This window comes from Eleutherodactylus coqui, chromosome 10, assembly GCF_035609145.1.
Source record: "Eleutherodactylus coqui strain aEleCoq1 chromosome 10, aEleCoq1.hap1, whole genome shotgun sequence".
Classification (NCBI taxonomy): domain Eukaryota; kingdom Metazoa; phylum Chordata; class Amphibia; order Anura; family Eleutherodactylidae; genus Eleutherodactylus; species Eleutherodactylus coqui.
Genome location: NC_089846.1, coordinates 24161953 through 24183599, shown reverse-complemented (window position 1 = coordinate 24183599; position 21647 = coordinate 24161953). Strand labels below are relative to the sequence as shown.

The window sequence follows — 21647 nt, the reverse complement described above, 5'->3', positions numbered from 1 at the left end:
TTGTTGCCAACCGAACCGTGTGTTTCCTCTCTTAGGGTGGACGCCTGTTGAAGGGCTAGTGCTGTCTAAAATTTGTCAACCACCCACTGCGTCCTCATTTGCCTTTTTATGCACAATACATCAGTTGGCATTGGCATGTCTCCAATAAACATCAGTGACTACATCCGTCAGCTACGTCACACATAAATAGCGCAATACACATTTGCAATATCCCAAATATTCACGTAAACAACAACATAACATTCCTAAGCGAAACTTCCATATCTTAACACATTACTCATAATTAACCTACGTAATACTCATTACAGCCTTTGCATAATAAACAATTTATTGCATTTCCCTCACTAAGCCTAACATTAGCATATCCATCCTTGCAACATCGTTTACCTAAAGGCTGATTTACACGCAACGATTATCGCTCAAAATTTGTCCAAACGACGGCTTTGGAGCCATAGCTGTTGCATGTAAATGTGTGCCCATTGTGCTCTTAGCGTGCACTTTAAGTCCATCGCTGAGTTCAGCTCAGCTTAAAATCTGTCGGGACTGATAAGAGGGACCGCATGCTGTGTTCTCTGTGGGCAGCGCTGATAACATTCTTTCAGCTGCTGTCTAGCTGGAGAGCAATAGCGATGTATTTCGAGAACAGACCGCCCGCTGTTCTCTAAATACATACAAATGAAGCTAGTTAATTAATAAAACTAATTAGCTAATGTCTTGCTGATTAGCGTTTTAGTAGCTAATGCAAAATGATCGCTCAAAACTGTCAGTTTCTGACGAACTTTGAGCAATCATCTGTGTGTGTAAATGGGGATTTACTTTCCTCACTAATTATTGTTCTCTTTTGCTCATTTGAATGACTTTTTAAACAATAATCGTTCTGTATAAAAGCACCCTGCCACTTTCACACAGAGACATACTCGTTCAAAAATAGGGTACGGAGCGGGGAACAGCTGGATGCAGAAGGCAAGCGAGGACACCCTGCTTGTCTTCTGCATCCTCCGCTGGCAGTGCAAGGTGATCGCCTATCTTGAGCGATCATCTTGCGCTGTAAATGACACAACGATGATCGCTCAAAAGTTGCTTGAGCAACATCTTTTGAGCGATCATCGTTGTGTCTAAATGGGCCTTTACTTTTTGCATTTCCCTTATATGCTACAAGGCCGGATTATAGAGATGAAATGGTGCAATTGCCCCTTTGGCCTCAACAAACACCCAATGAAGAATAATTCAAACACGTGAACATAATTAATCCACTTTATTAACTTAAAATATCGCACTTGTAAAATACATTGATTCATTTAAGTCCATCCATCCTTAAAAAAAAGCACAGAGGTTCCTCATCTATAAAGAGATAAGGGCTCCCACCCAATGTTGTGCCCAGGGGGCATCCTCCAATGTTCATCAGGCCCAGGTATCACCTAATTTAGTAGGTGGCAGCAGGGACGTAACTAAAGGCTCAGGGGCCCTGAATCAAAAGGTGAGCTGGGGCCCCCCCTCTATCTGTATCTGTACCCGTACCCATACCTAAACCATGCTGCACAGAGACATAGCTTGAAGCTTCTGGGCCCCAATGCAAAACCTGTAACAGGGCCCCCAACTATAATGCTTTATTCATAGTACTGGGCTCCTTATATGGAGAAGAGAGGCCTTATGGGCCCCCTAAGGCTCCTGGGCCCGGGTGCAAGCACATCCCCTGCATCCTCTATAGTTACGCCCCTGGGTGGCAGTTATGTATACATGGGTCTTATCTGCTCCCATGTCATGTAAATGGGCGCATTCAGAAGATCCCTTGCTTGGCAAATGAAGACCAAGATTAGGGTCAGCACATCCCCCTCTGCAAAGTGCGAATTATTTGGTTCCTTTCCAAAGCTTCGCCTGTATATCTCTACCAGGGTGTGTCTTCCCTTGACATATTTGGCAGTTGGATCATCGAGGTATCGAAAAGCTTTGAGAGAATCCAAGCACAACATGCTGCCAGGAAAGTCTTCATTTTGATGCAGTAGTTCAGTCTTCAAGAGCGGAAAGTCATAGTAGAATCCATTATGGGCCACCAGACAGACTGGTTTAGCCTGACGGTTGACAAACTCGTTGATCGTGTTGATGAGGTTAATATCAAATTTTTGCTTTTCACTGTCATAGAGTTGATCATTGCTGAGGCCGGTGATATTGGCAGCTGCTTCGGTGAGGGGTTTCCCTGGATCCACACACAGACAAAGCTTGTCCATAACCCGTGGGAGTTGCACTTCTCCTGACTCATTGGTTACTGGGTTTTCCAGAGACGACACATGGACGGCAACCAGACAGATCTCGGTTATTTTAGGTAGATCCCTATTGAGACCTGTGGCTTCCAGGTCCAAGAAGACAAAGGTTTTCACTGGTGCGCCCATAACTGAGGCCTATGATGGAATATTCTGGAAAAGACAAAATAATACACCATGTTATTTGCATACATGTGACTCATTCATGAACATGGATACTACAGCTATTACTGTCTCCGTAGTTAGTAGACCATAACCTGTTTAATCCTGGAGATAAATGATTGATATGTCCTGATGAAGAGACCCAAAAGAAGTCCATGCAGCATGGAGAGGCAGTCTGTAGTATAGCAGACGGAACTGCATGTGATCTACTAAAAGTTTCCCATACACAGCAGCAGAGTAGGCTGAAGTTGATGGAAATGGATAATTTTGACCAAATCAATAATTTGAATGATAAGTTCCAGCTGACCAATGACAGATAGTCATTGTCTGGAAAATACGGTGTTTCCCCCAAAATAAGACCCCGTCGTATATTAATTTTTGCCCCAAAAGAGGCACTAAGTTTTATTTTCGGGGGATGTCTTACTATACTTAGCTATCAGGTTCTGTCCAGGTCCCTCCCGCTGCTCCCCACAGCTGCGGCACGCTGACCCGTGGCATTGATGCATTGCAGCGCTCGATGAACCAATCACAGCCAACGCATTGGTTCATCGAGCGCTGCATTGATTGGCTATGCAGCGCTCGAGAATCAATCAGAGCCATCGCTTCATGGAGGTGGGATTTATGAAACCTGTAACCAAAAAGTGATCGTCTGTGGGCAACCGAGGACTGCAGGACACACGTCGGAGCTCCCGACCACAGCAGGAGGTCCCGGACCGAGCCTGCTAGGTAAGTGTTCCTTTTTTAATGTAATGCAGCTAGGGCTTATTTTTGGGGTAGGGTTTATATTTCAAGCCTCCCTGAAAAATCAGGGTAGGGCTTATTTTCAGGGTAGTTCTTATTTTCGGGTTAACAGGATAGTTGAAAATTGTTTGAAATTTTTGTCCTGTAGTCGAATGAAAAAACTTTTGACCATGAACGATCTTTCTTTGAAAGAATGTTCTTAGAAAGACCTTTTATCTGTCGCCCGGTGTTATTGTACATATATGCCTAGTTTTAACAACTGTGATGTCGAATGTGGACTAAAATGTGTATGTCTGCATCTGCAAAACTATCATTCACCAGGCGATTATTCAATCATCAAGCTACTTGTATATGGCCACCATTAGTAAACCGTATACAACTAATGAAGCCCTTGTGGGTTCCTAAAGACTTGCATTGGGGACTGGAGTTGAGGAGGTGACAATGTTTAAAGGGGTTGTCCCAATACTACCACCCCTGCGATACGTTCTATTGATGCTTTTGGACATCACAAAGGGGTCCACTGCCTGGGACCCCTCTATGACCAAGAGGTATGAGACGGTAACAAGTAATGGCTCTTCCTCTGAGGGACCCTGGTTTTCCATGTATTACATGGATGGTCATTCATCTAAATGGCTTGCATGTAATACTACATTTCCCCTACAGTGGCTGTGGTTGGTAGGTGCACTGCCTTGCACTGCAGATAAAGTGTATGAAGGGTGCATCTCCAGGGCATTATATGAATTAATTACAGTCTATCAAAGAAAAACAGAGCACATAGTGATGTAGCAGAGCTGAAATCGTCATTTAAAGGGGTTGTCCAGTTTTAAACTACTGATGGCCTATCCACAGGATAGGTTATCAATAGTAGATTGCTTGGGACCCCTGCCAATCAGCTGTTCGCAGGGCTGAGCTGATTTCTACAGGAAGCAGATAGCTATGTTCTCACAGCAATGGCCAGACTTGGTATTGTAAGCCAGGTTCCCATTCATTTTAATGCCTGCAATACCAAGCGTGGCCACTGCAGTGGGAACGGAGCTGTCCACTTCCTGTAATAATCAGCTCAGTGCATTTGCGCACTGGCCCAAAGAATAGCTGGTTATCAGGTTTACCGAGGCACAACAGATCTACTATTGATGACCTATCCTGAGGATAGGCCTTTATTAGTTTACAACTGATCAATTCCTTTAACCTCTTTACAGCTTCATGTATTGTCATGAAATTATGTAGTCCCATGTAAACCCACAGATGGCACATTGTCTTATCCTGATAAATTGTAGTGTAGTACAAAGAAAGTCCCACAGCACACCTCAATATGCACAATAAAGAGCAGAGGTTACGGTAAAAGCATGATGCAACAGCCACTAATGGGACCACAGATCTTCAATCCCCAGTGTAGTTCATCCAAAATAAGAGAGCGGTGGCAGCATCAATGGTGTAACAAAAAAAGTGACGTTTTATTGCTCCATATAGCTGGCCAGCTATATGGAGCAATAAAACTTCACTTTTTTTTGTTACACCATTGATGCTGCCACTGCTCTCTTATCCTGATGAATTGTGCCACAAGTCTCAAAATATGATACCACAGTGTGCCAAATGACATGATCCCATAGGCATAGCGTCAGAGGTCGCTGGGGTCGCCATGGCGACCCGGCCCCTGCGCTCAGAGGGCCCCGAGGCCGCCCTCCGCCATACCCATATATATATATATATACATTCAGTGCATTAATGGCTGACCGTTCTATCTGCAGCAAGATTCCCATCACGCGGCAGGCAGAATGGCCAGCCTTAGAGGAAGCAGGTTAGAACAGGGGGTAGGAGGAGGGAGGAAGTCACATGGGCCGGCAGGGCACAGTGATCATGAGATCATGTGCTGCCCCCTGCTGAAGGAAGCTGCTGAGTCTGCCTCTCTTGCTGCTGTCACATGGAGGATAAGTGGTCAGGCCCCGGAGTATGTGTGTGTGTGTGTGTGTGTGTGTGTGTGTGTGTGTGTGTGTGTGTATCTATCTATCTGTCTGTCTCTCTCATCTAGCTCTCATCTATCTATCTATCTATCTATCTATCTATCTATCTATCTGTCTGTCTGTCTGTCTGTCTGTCTGTCTGTCTGTCTGTCTCTCTCATCTATCCCATATCTATCTATCTATCTATCTATCTATCTGTCTGTCTGTCTGTCTGTCTGTCTCTCTCATCTATCCCATATCTATCTATCTATCTATCTATCTATCTATCCCATATCTATCTATCCCATATCTATCTATCCCATATCTATCTATCCCATATCTATCTATCCCATATCTATCTATCTATCTATCTATCTATCTATCTATCTATCTATCTATCTGTCTCTCTCATCTATCCCATATCTATCTATCTGTCTCTCTCATCTATCCCATATCTATCTATCCATCCCATATCTATCTATCTATCTATCTATCTATCTCATATCTATCTATCTATCTCATATCTATCTATCTATCTCATATCTATCTATCTATCTCATATCTATCTATCTATCTCATATCTATCTATCTATCTCATATCTATCTATCTATCTCATATCTATCTATCTATCTCATATCTATCTATCTCTCTCATATCTATCTATCTCTCTCATCTATCCCATATCTATCCCATATCTATCTATCTATCTATCTATCTATCTATCTATCTATCTATCTATCTATCTATCTATCTATCTATCTATCTATCTATCTATCTATCTATCTCATCCCTATTCACTGTGGACTGGCGTGGGGCTGTACCTATCTAACTTCATGTAATTTCTTTATGACCTGAAGACTAATAAAAAACACATCTGGGGATTGCTATTGCAGTAATCACCACTCTATCAGTTAACCTAGCTCTAGCTCAGCCTTGTTCACATTGGCGTTTTTGTTTTCTGTTCTGCTGGTCCGTCAGTGGCAAAGCAAAACGGTAAAAAAAAAGTTTTGGTTTTACTTCCCATATGATTTCAATAGGATTTTCTGACCTTCAGTTTTGTCAGTTTAGTTCTGTTCTGCCTGTTTTCCGTTTTTCTAACGAAAAAATAGAACAAAACGCAACGCTTCTTTTCCGCTTAATGTAGTTGTACCAAAATGTCAAGTTCTCCCTTATCCACAGGATAGGGAAAAACTTGCCGATCGGTGGGGGTCTCGCTGCTGAGTCTCCCACCCATCTTAACAACAGGGATCCTGTGTCCCCAATTCTCCCCATTATCGTGGCACTGCACCCCCTGCAGTGAGGAGGAGACCTAATGAAGCGCTGGCCACTCAAGTGCTCCATTCACTTTCAATGGGACTGCCGAGATACCCAAACGGACCCCATCAGCCACATTGAAATGAATGGAGAGCTGACCGCAAATGTGTGGCCACTGCTCAATACGGAGTCACATCACTTTGGGGTAAGAACCCCCCCCCCCCCCTCCCGCAGTGACAAGAGATGAGGGATGCAGCAGGGGCGTAACTAGAGAGGATGCAGGGGATGCAGTTGCACCCGGGCCCAGGAGCCTTAGGGCGCCCATAAGGCCTCTGTTCTCCATATAGGGAGCCAGTACTATGAATAAAGCATTATAGTTGGGGGCCCTGTTACAAGTTTTGCATTGGGGCCCGGAAGCTTCAAGTTACGCCTCTGGGATGCAGAATCCTGTTCTAGAGACTAGTAGGGGTCTCAACAGAACCCCACCGATCAGCAAGTTATCTCCTACCCAGTGCATAGGGGATAAATTGAAAGTCCCATACACACCTTTTAAGGCGGGTGGAAAGTACCCTTCCTTTTTTTTTTTTTTTTAATGGGTGATGGAATTCAACAGAAAGGTGTCGATTTGGTTCCGTTTTTGTTGTATGTTTACGAGCTTATTCACATGAATGAGAAACTTGCACATGAGCGTTTTTTTTCCTCGCAGCACATTCTACCTTTGGGCGTCTCTGCGGGAGGAATCGGCCATTGTTTCCTATGGAGGATGTGCATGTGAGTGTGATGCGATTTTACCCGTTGAAGTCTATGTGGAACATTCGATATCGCGCTCGCCCAGGTGAATGTTGCCTACTAGATTCGATTTTAAAGCGACGGGAAGAAAGACAAAACAGATCCCTTAAAATGATCGTCAATGGAACAAAACGGGGAAAAAATTGTCCATTTTTTTACACCTCTTTCTACCGGATCAGCCAAAAAAAATGAAAACTCTAGTTTCCGTCTGGTTGAGTAAGTTTCTCCGCTGCCCTCTGGTTTATTGCAGGGACGCTCTCCGGAGTGATTTTGATAACATTATGCTATGAAATTTCTATGTATGCGATCATCTGCTATCATTAATTATTTAAAGTCAATCCAAAGTTCTAGAGCCGCCTCGTTCGCACTCTGCAACATCTACATAATGAGTTCTCGGTGATACATTCCCACGTTCTCTGTTACTGTAGCACACATTTAGGATCTTACCTGAATGCGACCCCGGTGATGCTCCCCGTTCCACTGCTAGAAGTGATGTCTTTGCAGAGACAAGTATGGACAAGTTTATATAGTGTGTGGACCCCTCCCAAATAGAGTAGGCCTGCTGTCATAGGAGCGCACTCCATAGAGCTGTGTGTAATCACACCCTCCACTATGTGTCACCGGTGACGAGGCTTCCTGCTGAAAGTATCTCAGTAGTTTCATTTTCGCTCAAAGAAGGGATCAGTCCAAAGAGGCGGTTGTATAATACCAACATCTGATCCGATAAAGGGGATTCCCCCTGACGGAAACACTGCAGCTGCTGAAGAACCTGTTTTTTATAAAGAGAGAGGGAGCCTGTATATAGGATGTTCGATGTAACAGGTATTGGAAGACGTACGTATAGCGCAAGAGAGGTGAAATTATTGCAGTTTTTCATTATTATATAGTCAATTTATGGCAACATATTAAAATGGGTTGTGCCAAAAGAGAAAGTTACCCCCCACGGCCCCCCACAGGACAAGGAATAACTTTCGGGTCCAGTAATGGCCTTAGGTTAGATGGCGCTCTGTACAGAAAATTTTGGGGGCACCCCCTACGCTGTCATAACAATAAAATTACATATGTTGAACTGATAGGCAGTCTACCTATATTCTGTTTGTGCAGAAAGCAGCAATATAGCGGTATATCCAAATATCCTATACAGAAGGTAAAGGGGCTGGAGATGTGCACGGTATGGCGAAGTGGAGAGTGTGGGATGCTATTCAAATAGACAATGGTCAAATTTGGTCGTATAGTGGCTGAATCAGTATGACTGTAGGTGACAGTTGATTACGGCTAGCGGGAACTGCAGTCGGTAGGACAGGGAGCATGTTATCAGGGAAGTACAGAGGGGTTTAGTTTAGGAGATATGGTACGCCTCCCTGAAGAGGTGCGTTTTTAAAGCACGTCTGAAGTTTTGTGTGTTAGAGATTGCCCGGGTAGCCTTTGGTAGTGCGTTCCAGGGGACTGGTGCTGCTCTGGAGAAGCCTTGGAGGCGGGAATGAGAGGTTCGAATTAAAGGGGCACTTAGTCTGATTTTGTTAGCAGAGTGGAGGGCGCAGGCTGGGTGGTGAATTGGGATGAGGGAGGCGATGTAGGGCGGCGCAGTGCTATGGAGAGCTTTGTGGATGAGGGGGGTAAGTTTGAATTGTATTCTGTATTTGACGGGCAGCCAGTGCAGTGACTGGCACAGGGCAGAGGCGTCCGATTAGTGGCTGGACAGGAAGATGAGCTTGCCTGCCACATTCAGGATGGATTGGAGAGGGTAGAATCTGGTGCAGGGGAGGCCGATTAGCGGCGAATTGCAATAATGGAGCTGAGAGTGGATGAGGACAACAGTGTTTTTAGCGTGTCCACGGTGAGAAAAGGGCGAATTCTTGCGATGTTCTTGAGGTGCAGCTGACATGTTTAGGTCAGAGATTGGATATGAGGGGAAAGGAGACATTGGAGTCGAGTGTTACCTCAAGGCAGCGGCCATGCTGTCTAGAAGTTATGGTGGTGCTACACACTGAGATGGAGATGTCAGGATGAGGTCGGTTAGTGGAGGGCGGAAATAAGAGAAGGTCAGTTTTAGGTAGAGAGAGGAAATAGTGTTAGAGACAGCGGACAGATGTTTTGGAGGAATAGTGCTGTGATGTCTCGAGAAGAGGTGAATAACTGGGTGTTGTCAGCGTAGAGATGGTACTGAAAGCCAAATCTCCTGATGGTTCATCCAATAGAGGTTGTGTAGATGGAGAAGAGAATGGGGCTGATGACCGAGCCCTGGCAGACCCCAACACCAAGGAGAAGAGGAGGGGAGGTAGAGCCAGTAAAGGAGACACTGAAGGAGCAGTCAGATAGGTAGGAGTAGAACCAGGAAAGAGCAGTATCCTTTAGACCAATGGAGTGAAGCATACTGAGGAGGAGCTTGTGGTCAACAGTGTCAAATGTTGAAAAGAGATCGAGGAGGTTTAATATAGTCCCCCCTTAATTTGGCCGTCAGGAGGTGGTTTGACACTTTAGTCAGTTTTCTGAAAGATAACTTATAAGGCAGAAATAAATCAGGCGTTCTAATAGCTTGGAAATGAAGGGGAGTTTGGAGATGGGTCGGTAGTTGGCAGCATCGGTCGAGTCAAGAGTCTGTTTCTTTAGCAGTGGGGATATGATAGCATGTTTGAATGAGGAGGGCAAGATGCCGGAGGTCAGAGAAAGATTGAATATAGTGGTGAATTGGGAGATGATCACCGGGGAGAGGGGCCGGAGAAGGTGTGAAAGAAGAGAGTTGCTAGCGCAGGTGGTAGGGTGAGTAGAGGAAATCAATCTGGAGATTTCGTCTTCTGTCGTTGGTCTGAGTACAGAAAGTGAGCAGGAGCTAGTACTGACGTGACTAGGGTCGGGGCTAATCTGGGATTGAGAGGCTATTTCCTGCCGGATGTCATCGATTTTCTTTTTGAAGTAGGCAGCCAGTTCTTTAGCACCGAGATCCGTTACGGGGGCTGCTGTTTAGGGCTGAGAAGGTAGTGAAAAGTATTGAAGAGTCATTTAGGGTTGTGAGATACTGAGGAGACGAGAGAGGTGAAGTAGACTTGTTTGGCATCGTGGAGAGCGAGGTTGTAGGTTCTGAGCATGAATTTAAAATGGAGAAAGTCTGCTGACGTTTGAGACTTTCTCCACAGTCGTTCAGCACATCTAGAGCACCGCAGGATGAAGTGCGTTTGAGGTGCGAGCCATGATTGCCGAGGTCTGCGTCAGGTGGCTTGGGTCACGAGGGGTGCCACTTCATCCAGGGCATATTTGACAGCGGTGTTGTAGTGTGCGGCAGTCAGGTTGGGGCAGAAGAGGAGAAAGATAGGGGACAGAGAAGACTCAGCAAAGTTTTCGGTGTGAACGGCCTGAAGGTTCCTGTACGTTCAGTGGATAGGAGGGTCTGGGGAGATACTAGGAAGCTTAAAGGGGTGGTCTCGCGAAACCAAGTGGGTCTATACACTTCCGTATGGCCATATTAATGCACTTTGTAATGTACATTGTGCATTAAATATGAGCCATACAGAAGTTATTCACTTACCTGCTCCGTTGCTAGCGTCCTCGTCTCCATGGTTCCGTCTAAATTCGCTGGCAGCTTGCTTTTTTAGATGCGCTTGCGCAGTCCGGTCTTCTCCATTCAGCACGAGCCGCTTCAGTGTGCTCCCCGCTACAGCTCTTCTGCGCATGCGCAGACGAGCTGTCACTGCTCGGGAGCGCGCTGAAGCGGCCATTCTGCACCATCCTCTGTTAGAGGAAGGTGCAGAAACTGGAGCTGCCCAGCGGAGAAGCCCAGCCCAGCAGCCCCGAGAAGCCTCCCAGGTAAGTGATGGGTCGGGGGGGGGGGCTGCCGCTGCGCCGGGCTGCGCCGGGGCTGCCGCTGCGCCGGGCTGCGCCGGGGGGGCTGTCGCTGCGCCGGGGGGGCTGTCGCTGCGCCGGGGGGGGCTGTCGCTGCGCCGGGGGGGGCTGTCGCTGCGCCGGGGGGGGGCTGTCGCTGCGCCGGGGGGGGGCTGTCGCTAGGCCGGGGGGGGCTGCCGCTGTCATGGGGGGGCTGCCGCTAGGCCGGGGGGGCTGCCGCTAGGCCGGGGGGGCTGTCGCTAGGCCGGGGGGGGCTGCCGCTGTGATGGGGGGGCTGTCGCTAGGCCGGGGGGGGCTGCCGCTGTGATGGGGGGGCTGTCGCTAGGCCGGGGGGGGCTGCCGCTGCGCCGGGCTGCGCCGGGGGGGCTGTCGCTAGGCCGGGGGGGGCTGCCGCTGTGATGGGGGGGCTGTCGCTAGGCCGGGGGGGGCTGCCGCTGCGCCGGGCTGCGCCGGGGGGGCTGTCGCTAGGCCGGGGGGGGCTGCCGCTAGGCCGGGGGAACTAGCGCTGGGCTCCGGAACCTAGCGCTGGGCTCCGGGGCCTTCACCTGGGCTGAGGGTCTAGCGCTGGGGAGCCGGGGGCTAGCGCCGGTTACCTGCTGTCTGGTCGGCGGCTGCGGGGCGTCTGGTCGGCGGCTGCGATGCGTCCGGTTGCCATGGAGACACAGCTGGCGGCGTCTCGGGAGCGCGCACGTCGGGCTGCAGCGAGCGACGGGGAAAGAGCCGGCGGCCATCTTGAGGAAACTTTTATAAGTTGCTGAAACGCTGGAACGGTAAGTACGAACCAGCTAGAAATGTCATTTACAGGGGGGCTTTGTAATGTATGTTTAATGGGGGGGACTGGGCAAAAAAAAAAATTAACTGCTTCCTCGAGACATCTCCTTTAACAGAGAAAGAGAGGAGGCTATGGTCCGAGAGTGGGAGAGGGGAGTTAGCGAAGTTCGAAGCAGAGCAGAGACAGAGGAAGACTAGATCAAGAGTATTGCAATCCTTATGAGCGGGAGAGGCTGTGAGTTGTGAGAGACCAAGGGAGGAGGTAAGCAATGGAAGCTGAAAGACAGATGGAGAGATGGGGTCATTTGTGGGGATGTTAAAGTCTCCTAGGATGAGGGTTGGGATTTCACTGGAGAGGAAGTGGGGAAGCCAGGAAGCAAAGTGATCCAGAAACAGGCGGGGAGGACCTGGTGGCAGATAACTGCTACTCGCATGGGCAGCGGACGGAAAAGTCGTAGGGCATGTACCTCAAACGATGGGAAAGTGAGTGAGGGTACGGGGGGGATGACCTGAAAGGTGCATTATGGGGAGAGAAGAGCACCTACTACTCCACCTCGCCTGTCTTCTGGTCTTGGGGTATAGGAGAACTGCAGGCTATTGTAAGACAATGCAGCAGGGGAGGCCGTGTCAGACTGCTGCATTCACATTTGTGTTAGAGCTAGCAGGTTAAGGGATTTAGCAGTGAAAGAGTCATGGATGGTGGGGAGTTTGTTGCATGCTGACTGGCAATTCCAGACCACACATTGAAATGAGACCGGGGAGGTTATGCATGGACTAGTGGTTGGGCTAGAAGGGTGTCTCAGTGGGGCAGGTGGGGGGGGGGGGGGTAATAGTTATGGGCACTAGAGGGTGGGCCAGGATTGGGAGAAATGTTCCCTGCTGCTAGTAACAGCAGGATAGTGAGGGTGAGCAGATGGGTAGGGGATTTATGAGGGCAATTGGTATGTTTCACTGTGGCTTTAGGGGGATTGAGGAAAGTGAAGAGTGCGTGCGAACTGTGCATGGGTGAAGAAAGGAGAGAGGGGCTGATATGGATAGAATGACCCAGAGGTGGGAGTTGGGCATAGGTTTGATAGAAAACAGTAAAGATAAGAATAGCGAGGACAGTAGTAGTGATGGTCAGGAAGTGCGGGGTTTTTAGACATTTTTTGTGCCATACCTGTCTCTTGCCATGTTGAACTGCCATGTTTAACTGCATAAAAGTACACTTGATCTGGTCACACTTCATCCAGAGAACAGCCACATGTGTGTCAGTGAATGAAAAGTACTTTTAAAACCAAGCAATAGTCAACAGCTGGGAGGGACTAGTTTAATTAGATTAATTAAGCAACTAGCCACTTATGTAAGCGAGCCATAAAACCCGCCCAGAGGTTTTATGGCTCGCTTACATAAACAACACCTCCACACTAAATCTGGACATAGAAGTAGGGGATGATACTATATGGGGGAGGGTGCACCAAAGATGCACAAAATATGAGCAGAATTCAAACTAGACAAGAGACACGTACCATAGACATAACAGTGGAAATATGCAAGAAGGTAGCAATGGTGCAGATTAAGCAGAGGTGAGGAGCACAGTGTTTCGGCACTTCACTTGGAGCAAGAGAGACGTACCATAGACATAACAGTGGAAATGTACTGCGAGCAGAGTTGCTAGAAAAATCTATACTGCTTGGACAGATCAGTGGCAAAAGAAGACTCGGACGCCAAAAGACACGATGGCTGATACTGTCATGGATATCACGCAATCAAAAAGCAGTGCAAAACCGAAAAGCATGGAGGGAGCTCGTCTTTAGGGTCACCGAGGGTTGTGAATGAATAAACGGCTAACGATATTAATAATAACTTGGAGCTAGGATATAGGTAAGTTGTTAGGCACCTGTAACCCCGGAAGCCTCGCTTTAAGGGAGAGGTACTGTTAGGGTTGTGCTAGCTGGGATCTGTTGTAGCACAGTGTTTCTAGCAGCACAGCTCCACAGGTGGTGTTGATTGTGCTAGCTGGGCATATCTGTGTCTCCAGTCAGCCAATCACTTTGGCTCAGTCCACATAAAAGCTGTCTTCCCAGGTGTTGGTGTGGTCAGCTTTCTCTCTTCTCATTTCTCTCTCTGTGTGGTATGAGCAGGTTCTGTGCGTAGTGGCTTCAAGAAAGGTTTGTGTTTGTTTGGTTTTGTCGCTGGACTCCTGGTTAGTGTAGAAACTAGCGGTATAGCCGGGAGCCGTGACATGGCCTGCCAGCTTCCATATTTTCGCCAAAATGTCAACTAATACCTGGCATTTATAGCATTAACATTTGCTACAAGTGTTTGCGTATTAGCTGCTGTATAGTGTGATTATGGCTCGGTGTGTCTTCTTATCCTGTCTAGTTTGTCCCTCTCGGTGGTGGCATGTGTATGTGTCCTATCCAGGGTGCGTGGGTTCCAGGGGGCAGCAAGGTCCCAGATTCGGAGATCGCTCGGCCACCCCATTATTGGAGCAATGTCCCCGCTCAGGTAGGTCAGCGAGACTTACCCTAGTAGAAGATAGGGAGAGGTGTTAATCTGTGGTAGTTTCACCTGGTGTTCCTTGTCAATCGGGGTTACGTTCGTGTGGGCCCGGTGCTCACTTGCCCACATGAATGTAACAAAAGTTCAGAGTTGTACAAGTACAATTCTTGGTTCATTCAATGGAGGTTGAAATTGATTGAGATTTGGCAGTCTAATGAGGAATTTACCACCTCTGGTATCTAATCAATAGACTGGGTTCTGATGTAATAGAGGATATCGTTTGTCAGGAAAATTGTCTATTACTGGTTTTGTTAAAAACAAAAATACAATACGAGAACCAAGCTCAGTAGATAAAAACAACAAAACTCATAACATAAGTATAGCAAGAGCCAACCTCAGTACAAAAATACAATGCCAGAACCAAGCTCAAAACATAAATACAGTGTCAGAACCAAGGCTATAATATAAATATAGCAACAAAGCTAAGTGATTATGTTGCAAGGACGCCGATGGGCTGACAGCAGTGCTTCGGAACATCAGATGAGGTGGGGGGGACAGAGACGGGAGGATTCTGATTTACAAGATGCTGACACACAGAGATCATCTGGCCAGGTGGACCTAAGAGGGTCGATCATCCCCAGCATACATCCGCCTGGTGCACTCACTAGAAGCTAGTTGTTGGGCTCTGTTCAATCACACAGGTAGCACATAGCCAAGGTCAGCCATGTTCTGATCGTTGGGGGTCCGACCCCTGGCATCCCCACCTATCCTCAGAATGACTCCTGAAGGTCACTGTAGTCAGTTGATCTTCCCATCATTCATAGCAATAGTAAAAACATGTCCGCTACCAGCAGCAAACATGGGTGTAATTTCACTACCCAGGAAAAGCCTATCAGGTTATCAGCTGAGTCCGACATCTTGGATTTCAACTGCTAGACTAAGTTCAAAGTCAGGTTATCAAATTGAACCTAGATGTGAACCACTATCACAGATTTAATCGTCTTGGTGCAACGTTTTTTCTACTTGATCTTAGGTCAACCCTTATTGGTCTCAGATCAAAACTTTGGTGCAACCACCTCCTAATAGGTTGTGTGAATCCCATAAAGAATAGACTTTAGTAACAAGCGACTGGCTCCAAAATCACCTGCAAAAAGGGTTGTCTTCTCCTGGACCCTTGAGCATCATCATTATATCAGAGCCTGGGCCCACCAGAGGATACTTTAGTACATCATCTACCTATAACTATGTCACTGTTGGCAGTTCATACATGTATAACCAGTCCCCAACCCAAACTTCAGTCATGAGACACAACATGATGTGCAGACAATGCCTCAGCCATTAGTCATTGCCTCTCGGTTTATTAGATACTGTTCTGTAGGGTTAACTGATATAGTAAACATAAGGCCAATTATGTTGTCATAAGGGACAACACCTAAACACCATCCCAGACCTACTTATAGATGTGAATCATCAGAAGTAGCACTGCCGGAGAATGAGGAAGAATGAAGAATAAATGTAACAGTGTAATTAAATATGTTAATTGTCTGTTCTGATTACATAACCTACCTATATGGGACACTGAAAATAAACATGTATCAAAAATGCACCAAAGGTATGAAATTATACACCGAATGGCCACTTTATTAGATACAACCATCTAGTAGCGTATTGGACCTCCTTTAGTCTTCTGAACCGCAGATGTTTGTCGCGGTCTTCGTCCACAGGTATCAGACGGCCCAGGTGTCACGTATGCTTTGACTTGTCAGTACTATTGTAGACTATTAATTCCCGAGGTAAGCATAGAGTCAGACCAGACGACAAGGTAATAGGGAACATACTAGAATGGAGGACTGCGGTAAAGTACCACCTGAACTTTCCAGACTGGACTGACCACTCAAGTGGATCACTACCCCGAAAAGGGCGAGCCCGATGCTGATGAGAAGCAGAGGAACAGGCTACTCTGACTGTGAAATGCCAAGCTACAGAGCAGTCGAGAGCTTAGCACGGAAAACTGAGTACAGAACTACTGAACGCTTGACCATAATACTAGAAGTATAACCAGTATCTCTTGCATTAAGGAGCCGGTTTAAGTACCCTCATGCTGAAGGCTGACTGGGCAAATAAACAGCCCAGCCAGCCTATCAGTGCTGGGACCAAAGGAAGGTGTTAATCCCTTGGTGTCCAGCGATAAATAACACTGCACATGTGTCAGCTAGCGCATGACATGGTTTGGGGCTGTCACCCCCGAAACGGCGCTGTGAGTCAGGAAGTTTTGGCACTGCCTTTGCCGTGACACAAGTGTCTGCCAAGAAGATATTCTCCACACTATTGATCACCCCAGCCTAACAGAAAGGGGTCATCAATTCATGCTGCCTGTGCCAAATTCTGACCCTCCCATTATCATGGTACAACAGAAATCGGGATTTATCTGTTCATCTGAGCAAGAGATGTTTTTCTTCTGCTCTGTGATACAATTTTTGCTCTCTTTTACCCTCTGGAGTTTTGCCGTTTCTATTGAAAAGCAGTGGCGCTGAAACTGGTCTTTGGCTTTTATAGCCCATTCATGCTAAGGAACAGCAAATTGTGCATTCAGACACATTAGCAAACATTGAAGCGTATTTGTCTGACCTACCAGTAAAAGGGAATACCCTTTTAAAGGGAACCTGTCATCTCCAAAGAGCACCATAAACTAAGTTATGGTACCATTTGTAGAGGTTACAGAGAGCCAGGCATGTATTTCTTAGGCTGCCTGCTCACGGGTGAGTCGGATTTCGCATGCGGAATCCCACAGCTGAATCCAGCCCCGGCAGCGGCATCTGAGTGTACCTGCTTTCTTTTTCTCAAATCTGTACTGCAGATGGTCTGCACGGCGAGACTTCAGACATGCGCAGTACAGATTTTTTTTAAATGCCTGTTTCTTCCGAGTCTTCACCTAACAAAGACCTGGAATCTGTGACCTTTCCATGGATGGAAGCCATCCACATGGAATCCATGTAAAAATGGAGCATGCTGCGATTTTCTTTCCCCCGCGAGTGGAAACCACAATTGCTTTCCGCTCATGTGCATAATCCATCACTTTTCCATAGCATGCTAGGGACGGTATTTGCTACGGAACTCGGAGGTGGACGCCCGCTCCGGATTTCGCATTGTAAATCCGCCCCGTGTGCAGCAGGCCTTTTACTTACCCCCTCTCCTGTTCCCATGCTGTTCGCTGGTGAAATCCATACAGTCTAAAAATCTGACTCTTTTCAGATCACTGTGCAAGCACACTCCCATAGACTTCCCATGGCATGTACACTTCAGTGGGTGGCAGTGTAGGAATGGGAGAGCAGGTAAGAATAAAAAATACATTCCCCATCACCTTCCCTAACTTCGCCTAGCGATGGCGCGGCCTAATCTGTACTGCACATGTGCATTGGCGTGTCAGACACATCTACAGCACAGAGTTTTAAGACTGCGGACAGGTACGCGGGGGTCACCGGCTGGGCCCAGGGTCGCATTCTGCTGTGGGATCTCGCATGCGAAATCCGACCCGTCCGTTCGCAGGCGGCCAAAAGCGGACCGTGACGGAATGGATGCAAACTGAAGAGAACACAAGGAATTTTTTTTTCCATTGCTTTCAATGGAACTTCTAAAGGATATGATTATTTCTGTCTTTATGGTCTGAGAACGGAACAGAAGAAAGGAATACATATTGCTGATGCGACGCGGTGCTACCCTGTTAAGGACCACTTGTAAATCTACTGCAGACGGGCACAGGTGGTGTACAAAGCGACCTTGGGATTTGAGCCCGCTCCACTTGCAGTGCTTCGTCGCCCCTCATGAGCGACAAGATCCGGGGGTCCCGATTAGAGATGAGCGAACGTGCTCGTTTAGGGCAATTACTCAATCGAGCCTCGCTTTTTTTGAGTAACTGCCTAATCGGGCGAAAAGATTCGGGGGGCGCAGGGGGTGAGCGGGGGGTTGCAGAGGGGAGGTGGGGAGGTGGGGGGGGGGGGGAGAGAGAGCTCCCCCCTGTTCCCCACTGCTACCCCCCCCCCCCCCCGAATCTTTTCGCCTGAGTAGGCAGCTTGATCAAGTAATTGTCCTAAACGAGCACGTTCGCTCATTTCTAGAGCCGATAGGTTCACATGGCAGCCTGGAGCCTTGTGACGACGGCCAGGTATTGCCCTGCTTTGGTCCTATCTTTACTCGCACCATGGACCTAAAGGCTCTTTCACATGGGCGGTGCATTTTTCGGCGGGCCATGTCACGGCCACAGCGTGACCAAAAATCGCATGAGCGTGAGGTAGCTGTGACCAAGGAACGGCTGCAACCCCCGTTTTAACGCCTATTCAGATGGCCAAGGCTGCGGCGCATATACGCCGCAGCCCCAGGATACTGTCAGCTGGGAGGGTGAGAGTTTAGTCCTGCTAAACTCTCACCCCTTGCCGCCCCTTCTCTGCCCCTTGCCAACTTACCACAAGGGGAGGTGGTGGCAGCTTAGCAGAACTAGTCCCTCTCCGCTCCAGCCTATGGGAGCTGCCGGCAAGGGGGCCCTCTTATTGCTGGCAGCAAGCAAAGGGCGGAGAGGGAGAGGGTACTCCCACCTCCCTTCTCCGTCAGCTCTCATAGTCTCCCATAGGAGTCTATGGACCGGCCGCTGTATTCTGGCCGGAGAAGATAGGTCCAGAACTATCTTTTCTGGCCAGTGTAAAAAACGGCCGAACGGACGTATTGATGCATCGAGAATATGCCCATCTGAACTGATGCATTAGAAACCAATCCATCAGATGGGCAGCGTATATCGGCCGGGCGTGAAAACATGGCCGATATACGCTCGTGTGAATGAAGCCTTAGATGCGAGCTTTGTAGCCACGCATGTCCTATCTTTGACTGGTGAGAGTATTTAGCGCATCTAAAATTCTTTCATCTGAACGGTTCTATTGGAAACCATTGGTGCTAATAGAACGGTCTTTTCACGCGCCTCTAATGCGCTAAAACAGCTCTCGTGTGAACGAGGCCTAAAAGTGCTTAAATCTGGTCCCCCGGAATTTGTACTGACCTGCAAAATAAATGTAACGGCATTTTGGCTGCACTGTGAATGCTACAAAGGCAAATCACTAAATTCAATGGCACAATTGTGTTGGTTTTTTCTGCATTTCACCCCACTTATCGCTTGAACTCTATACTGAGAAAAGTAAAGAAGGAAGAAGATCTGCCATTATGAGCTTTAATATGACTTGACCTTTTAAGGAGAAAGAGAGAAGGAACTTTGTGAGATGTCATAAAACATCTTCCGTATACCTTATGTATTTATGGCTGGTACACTCTTATACTGCCCCCTGCTGGTCCAAGATAAATGGTCTCAAAATAAAATCTTCATGTCTTACAGCGCCACCTGCAGCCAGATGTAAGCACTTCATAGACAACCGCCATTTAGGGACATTTAATCAAGTTAACAAGCTGAAGATCTGGTACAAAATCAATGCAAACGCAGGGTGGCAAGCCAGAAATCCACTAGACCCTATTATAGCCAATAAGGGTCTATCAGGGGTCTAGTAGAGCTTAATAGACTACGATATGTTGCACCCTTCTCTATGAGGTTATATCCTATTCGGACAGGTTTTCTTGAAAAGACAGCCCCTCTACCAGCCAAACAGAGAGCCCCCTAACAAAGCATTGTGTTTCATTGGACCTGTTTCTGCCCCATGATGCACATATACATTATGCACATGTGCAACATGTAGATGGCGTGGGCTGAGAAACAGGGAATTTATAACAACTTTCGACACTTTCAATACAGGGCTAAATTCTTCACAAGGATTCATGCATAACTGGGAAGCATGAGAAATTTGTAGCACAGATAACACTCTGGCCTGGTGACCCCCTAACACTAATGTAGGGACCATTAAACCTTCACATCTGTATCAGTGAATAATTAAAGATGTTTGTATTTCTGTGGTAGTATTCTTTTAATGACAATTAATCACATGCATGTCTTTGCCGTGTTATAAGTATGTGGTATAAATATGCATGCCTTTTCAGATCTATTTCATTTTAGCCTGAAGAAGAACCCTGCGTTGGTTTCGGAAGCTCACATTAACATCATGTATATTTGTTAGCCATTAAAAGGTATCATATCTACAAGATTACTCGGTTTTCTTGCTGGGAACAATCACATTTTCCAATGTTGATTGTGGCATGTAAGCGGTTAACCGAGGGAGCTCCACCCTCTGTGACATTATCGGCTCTCCATCATCCAATCATGGAGACTCGATAGGTTGTCAAGGCCGCTGATGACAAAGAACAGAGATAATACACTGCAGCTCATCATACATAAAACAAACCCTCATAGAGCTCCATCCAGGGAAAAATTCAAAGTTCCTTGTCTTTGAATACAGCGATGCAAAATTATATATCCCCCTCCTCCACAATAAAACAGCCCTTTAAAAGAAAAAAAAAAAAAATATATATATATATATATATATAGATATAAAGGGGGTGTTTTATTGTGGGGAAAAAAGTAAAATGATGCACTCCTTGTAAAAAAAAAAAATTAAGCCTCTAGAAGGAGTTGTCGTTTTTTTCTCCTCAAATCTCTTGATGATACTTGTGGATGATTAGATGAACGGTCTTGGCACCTGAGGCCCTAAAAGTGGCTCCCCCTTGGCCTATAAAAGGCTCTTCGAGGCTCCTTGTGTGTAGGGACCACTTCTTCTGCTTGCCTCGTGTGGCGCAGAGTGTTAATGCAGCAGAAATGCTCTCACTCACAGCCTGAAGGTTGTCGTCTCAAGGTTGACTCAGCCTTCCTATCTGCCAAGAAAACGGCACAATGTGGACTGAGGAGCCAGTCATGACTTGGTGCCTGAACCAGCGGACTTTACCTTACCTTCTGCTTGTGGAGCTCGTTTACCAGAGTTTGAGAGGTGAAGGATATTTGGCCTTTGACACCCATCGTGTCATTGGCTGGAACTTCAGTGACGAATACAGGTTTAGTTTGGGTTTATGCCTGGTGAGCCTAGCAGCATGGCCGCGCACACAGTCACCAGATGTATCACCGATAGAACATCTGGGACGCCAACGTTCACAGCTTACACATATCACTCAGTCACAGCAAATGTGGAGCGATATGCTGCAGGACACCATACAGAAACTGTATCACATCTTGTATCCAAGCTAGAGGCGGTACAACAGGGTACTAGAGCCTCCATGCCCACCTGTATCACATCTTGTATCTGAGCTAAAGGGGGTACAACAGGGTACTAGAGCCTCCATGCCCACCTGTATCACATCTTGTATCCAAGCTAGAGGCGGTACAGCAGGGTACTAGAGCCTCCATGCCCACCCATATCACATCTTGTATCTGAGCTAGAGGCAGTACAACAGGGTACTAGAGCCTCCATACCCGCCTGTATCCCATCTTGTATC

At 47.1% G+C, this 21647-nt stretch overlaps 1 protein-coding gene across 1 annotated transcript; it reads right to left on the bottom strand.

The window, feature by feature from the left end:
* Positions 1 to 1240: 1240 nt before the first annotated feature.
* TREX2 (three prime repair exonuclease 2) lies at positions 1241 to 7732 on the bottom strand. Its single transcript, XM_066580592.1, has 2 exons — positions 7593 to 7732; positions 1241 to 2411 (listed from the first exon to the last, which is right to left on the bottom strand). Exon 2 carries the CDS (start codon positions 2385 to 2387, stop codon positions 1728 to 1730), a length of 660 nt encoding a protein of 219 aa, XP_066436689.1. The 5' UTR covers positions 2388 to 2411; positions 7593 to 7732; the 3' UTR covers positions 1241 to 1727.
* Positions 7733 to 21647: the final 13915 nt, after the last annotated feature.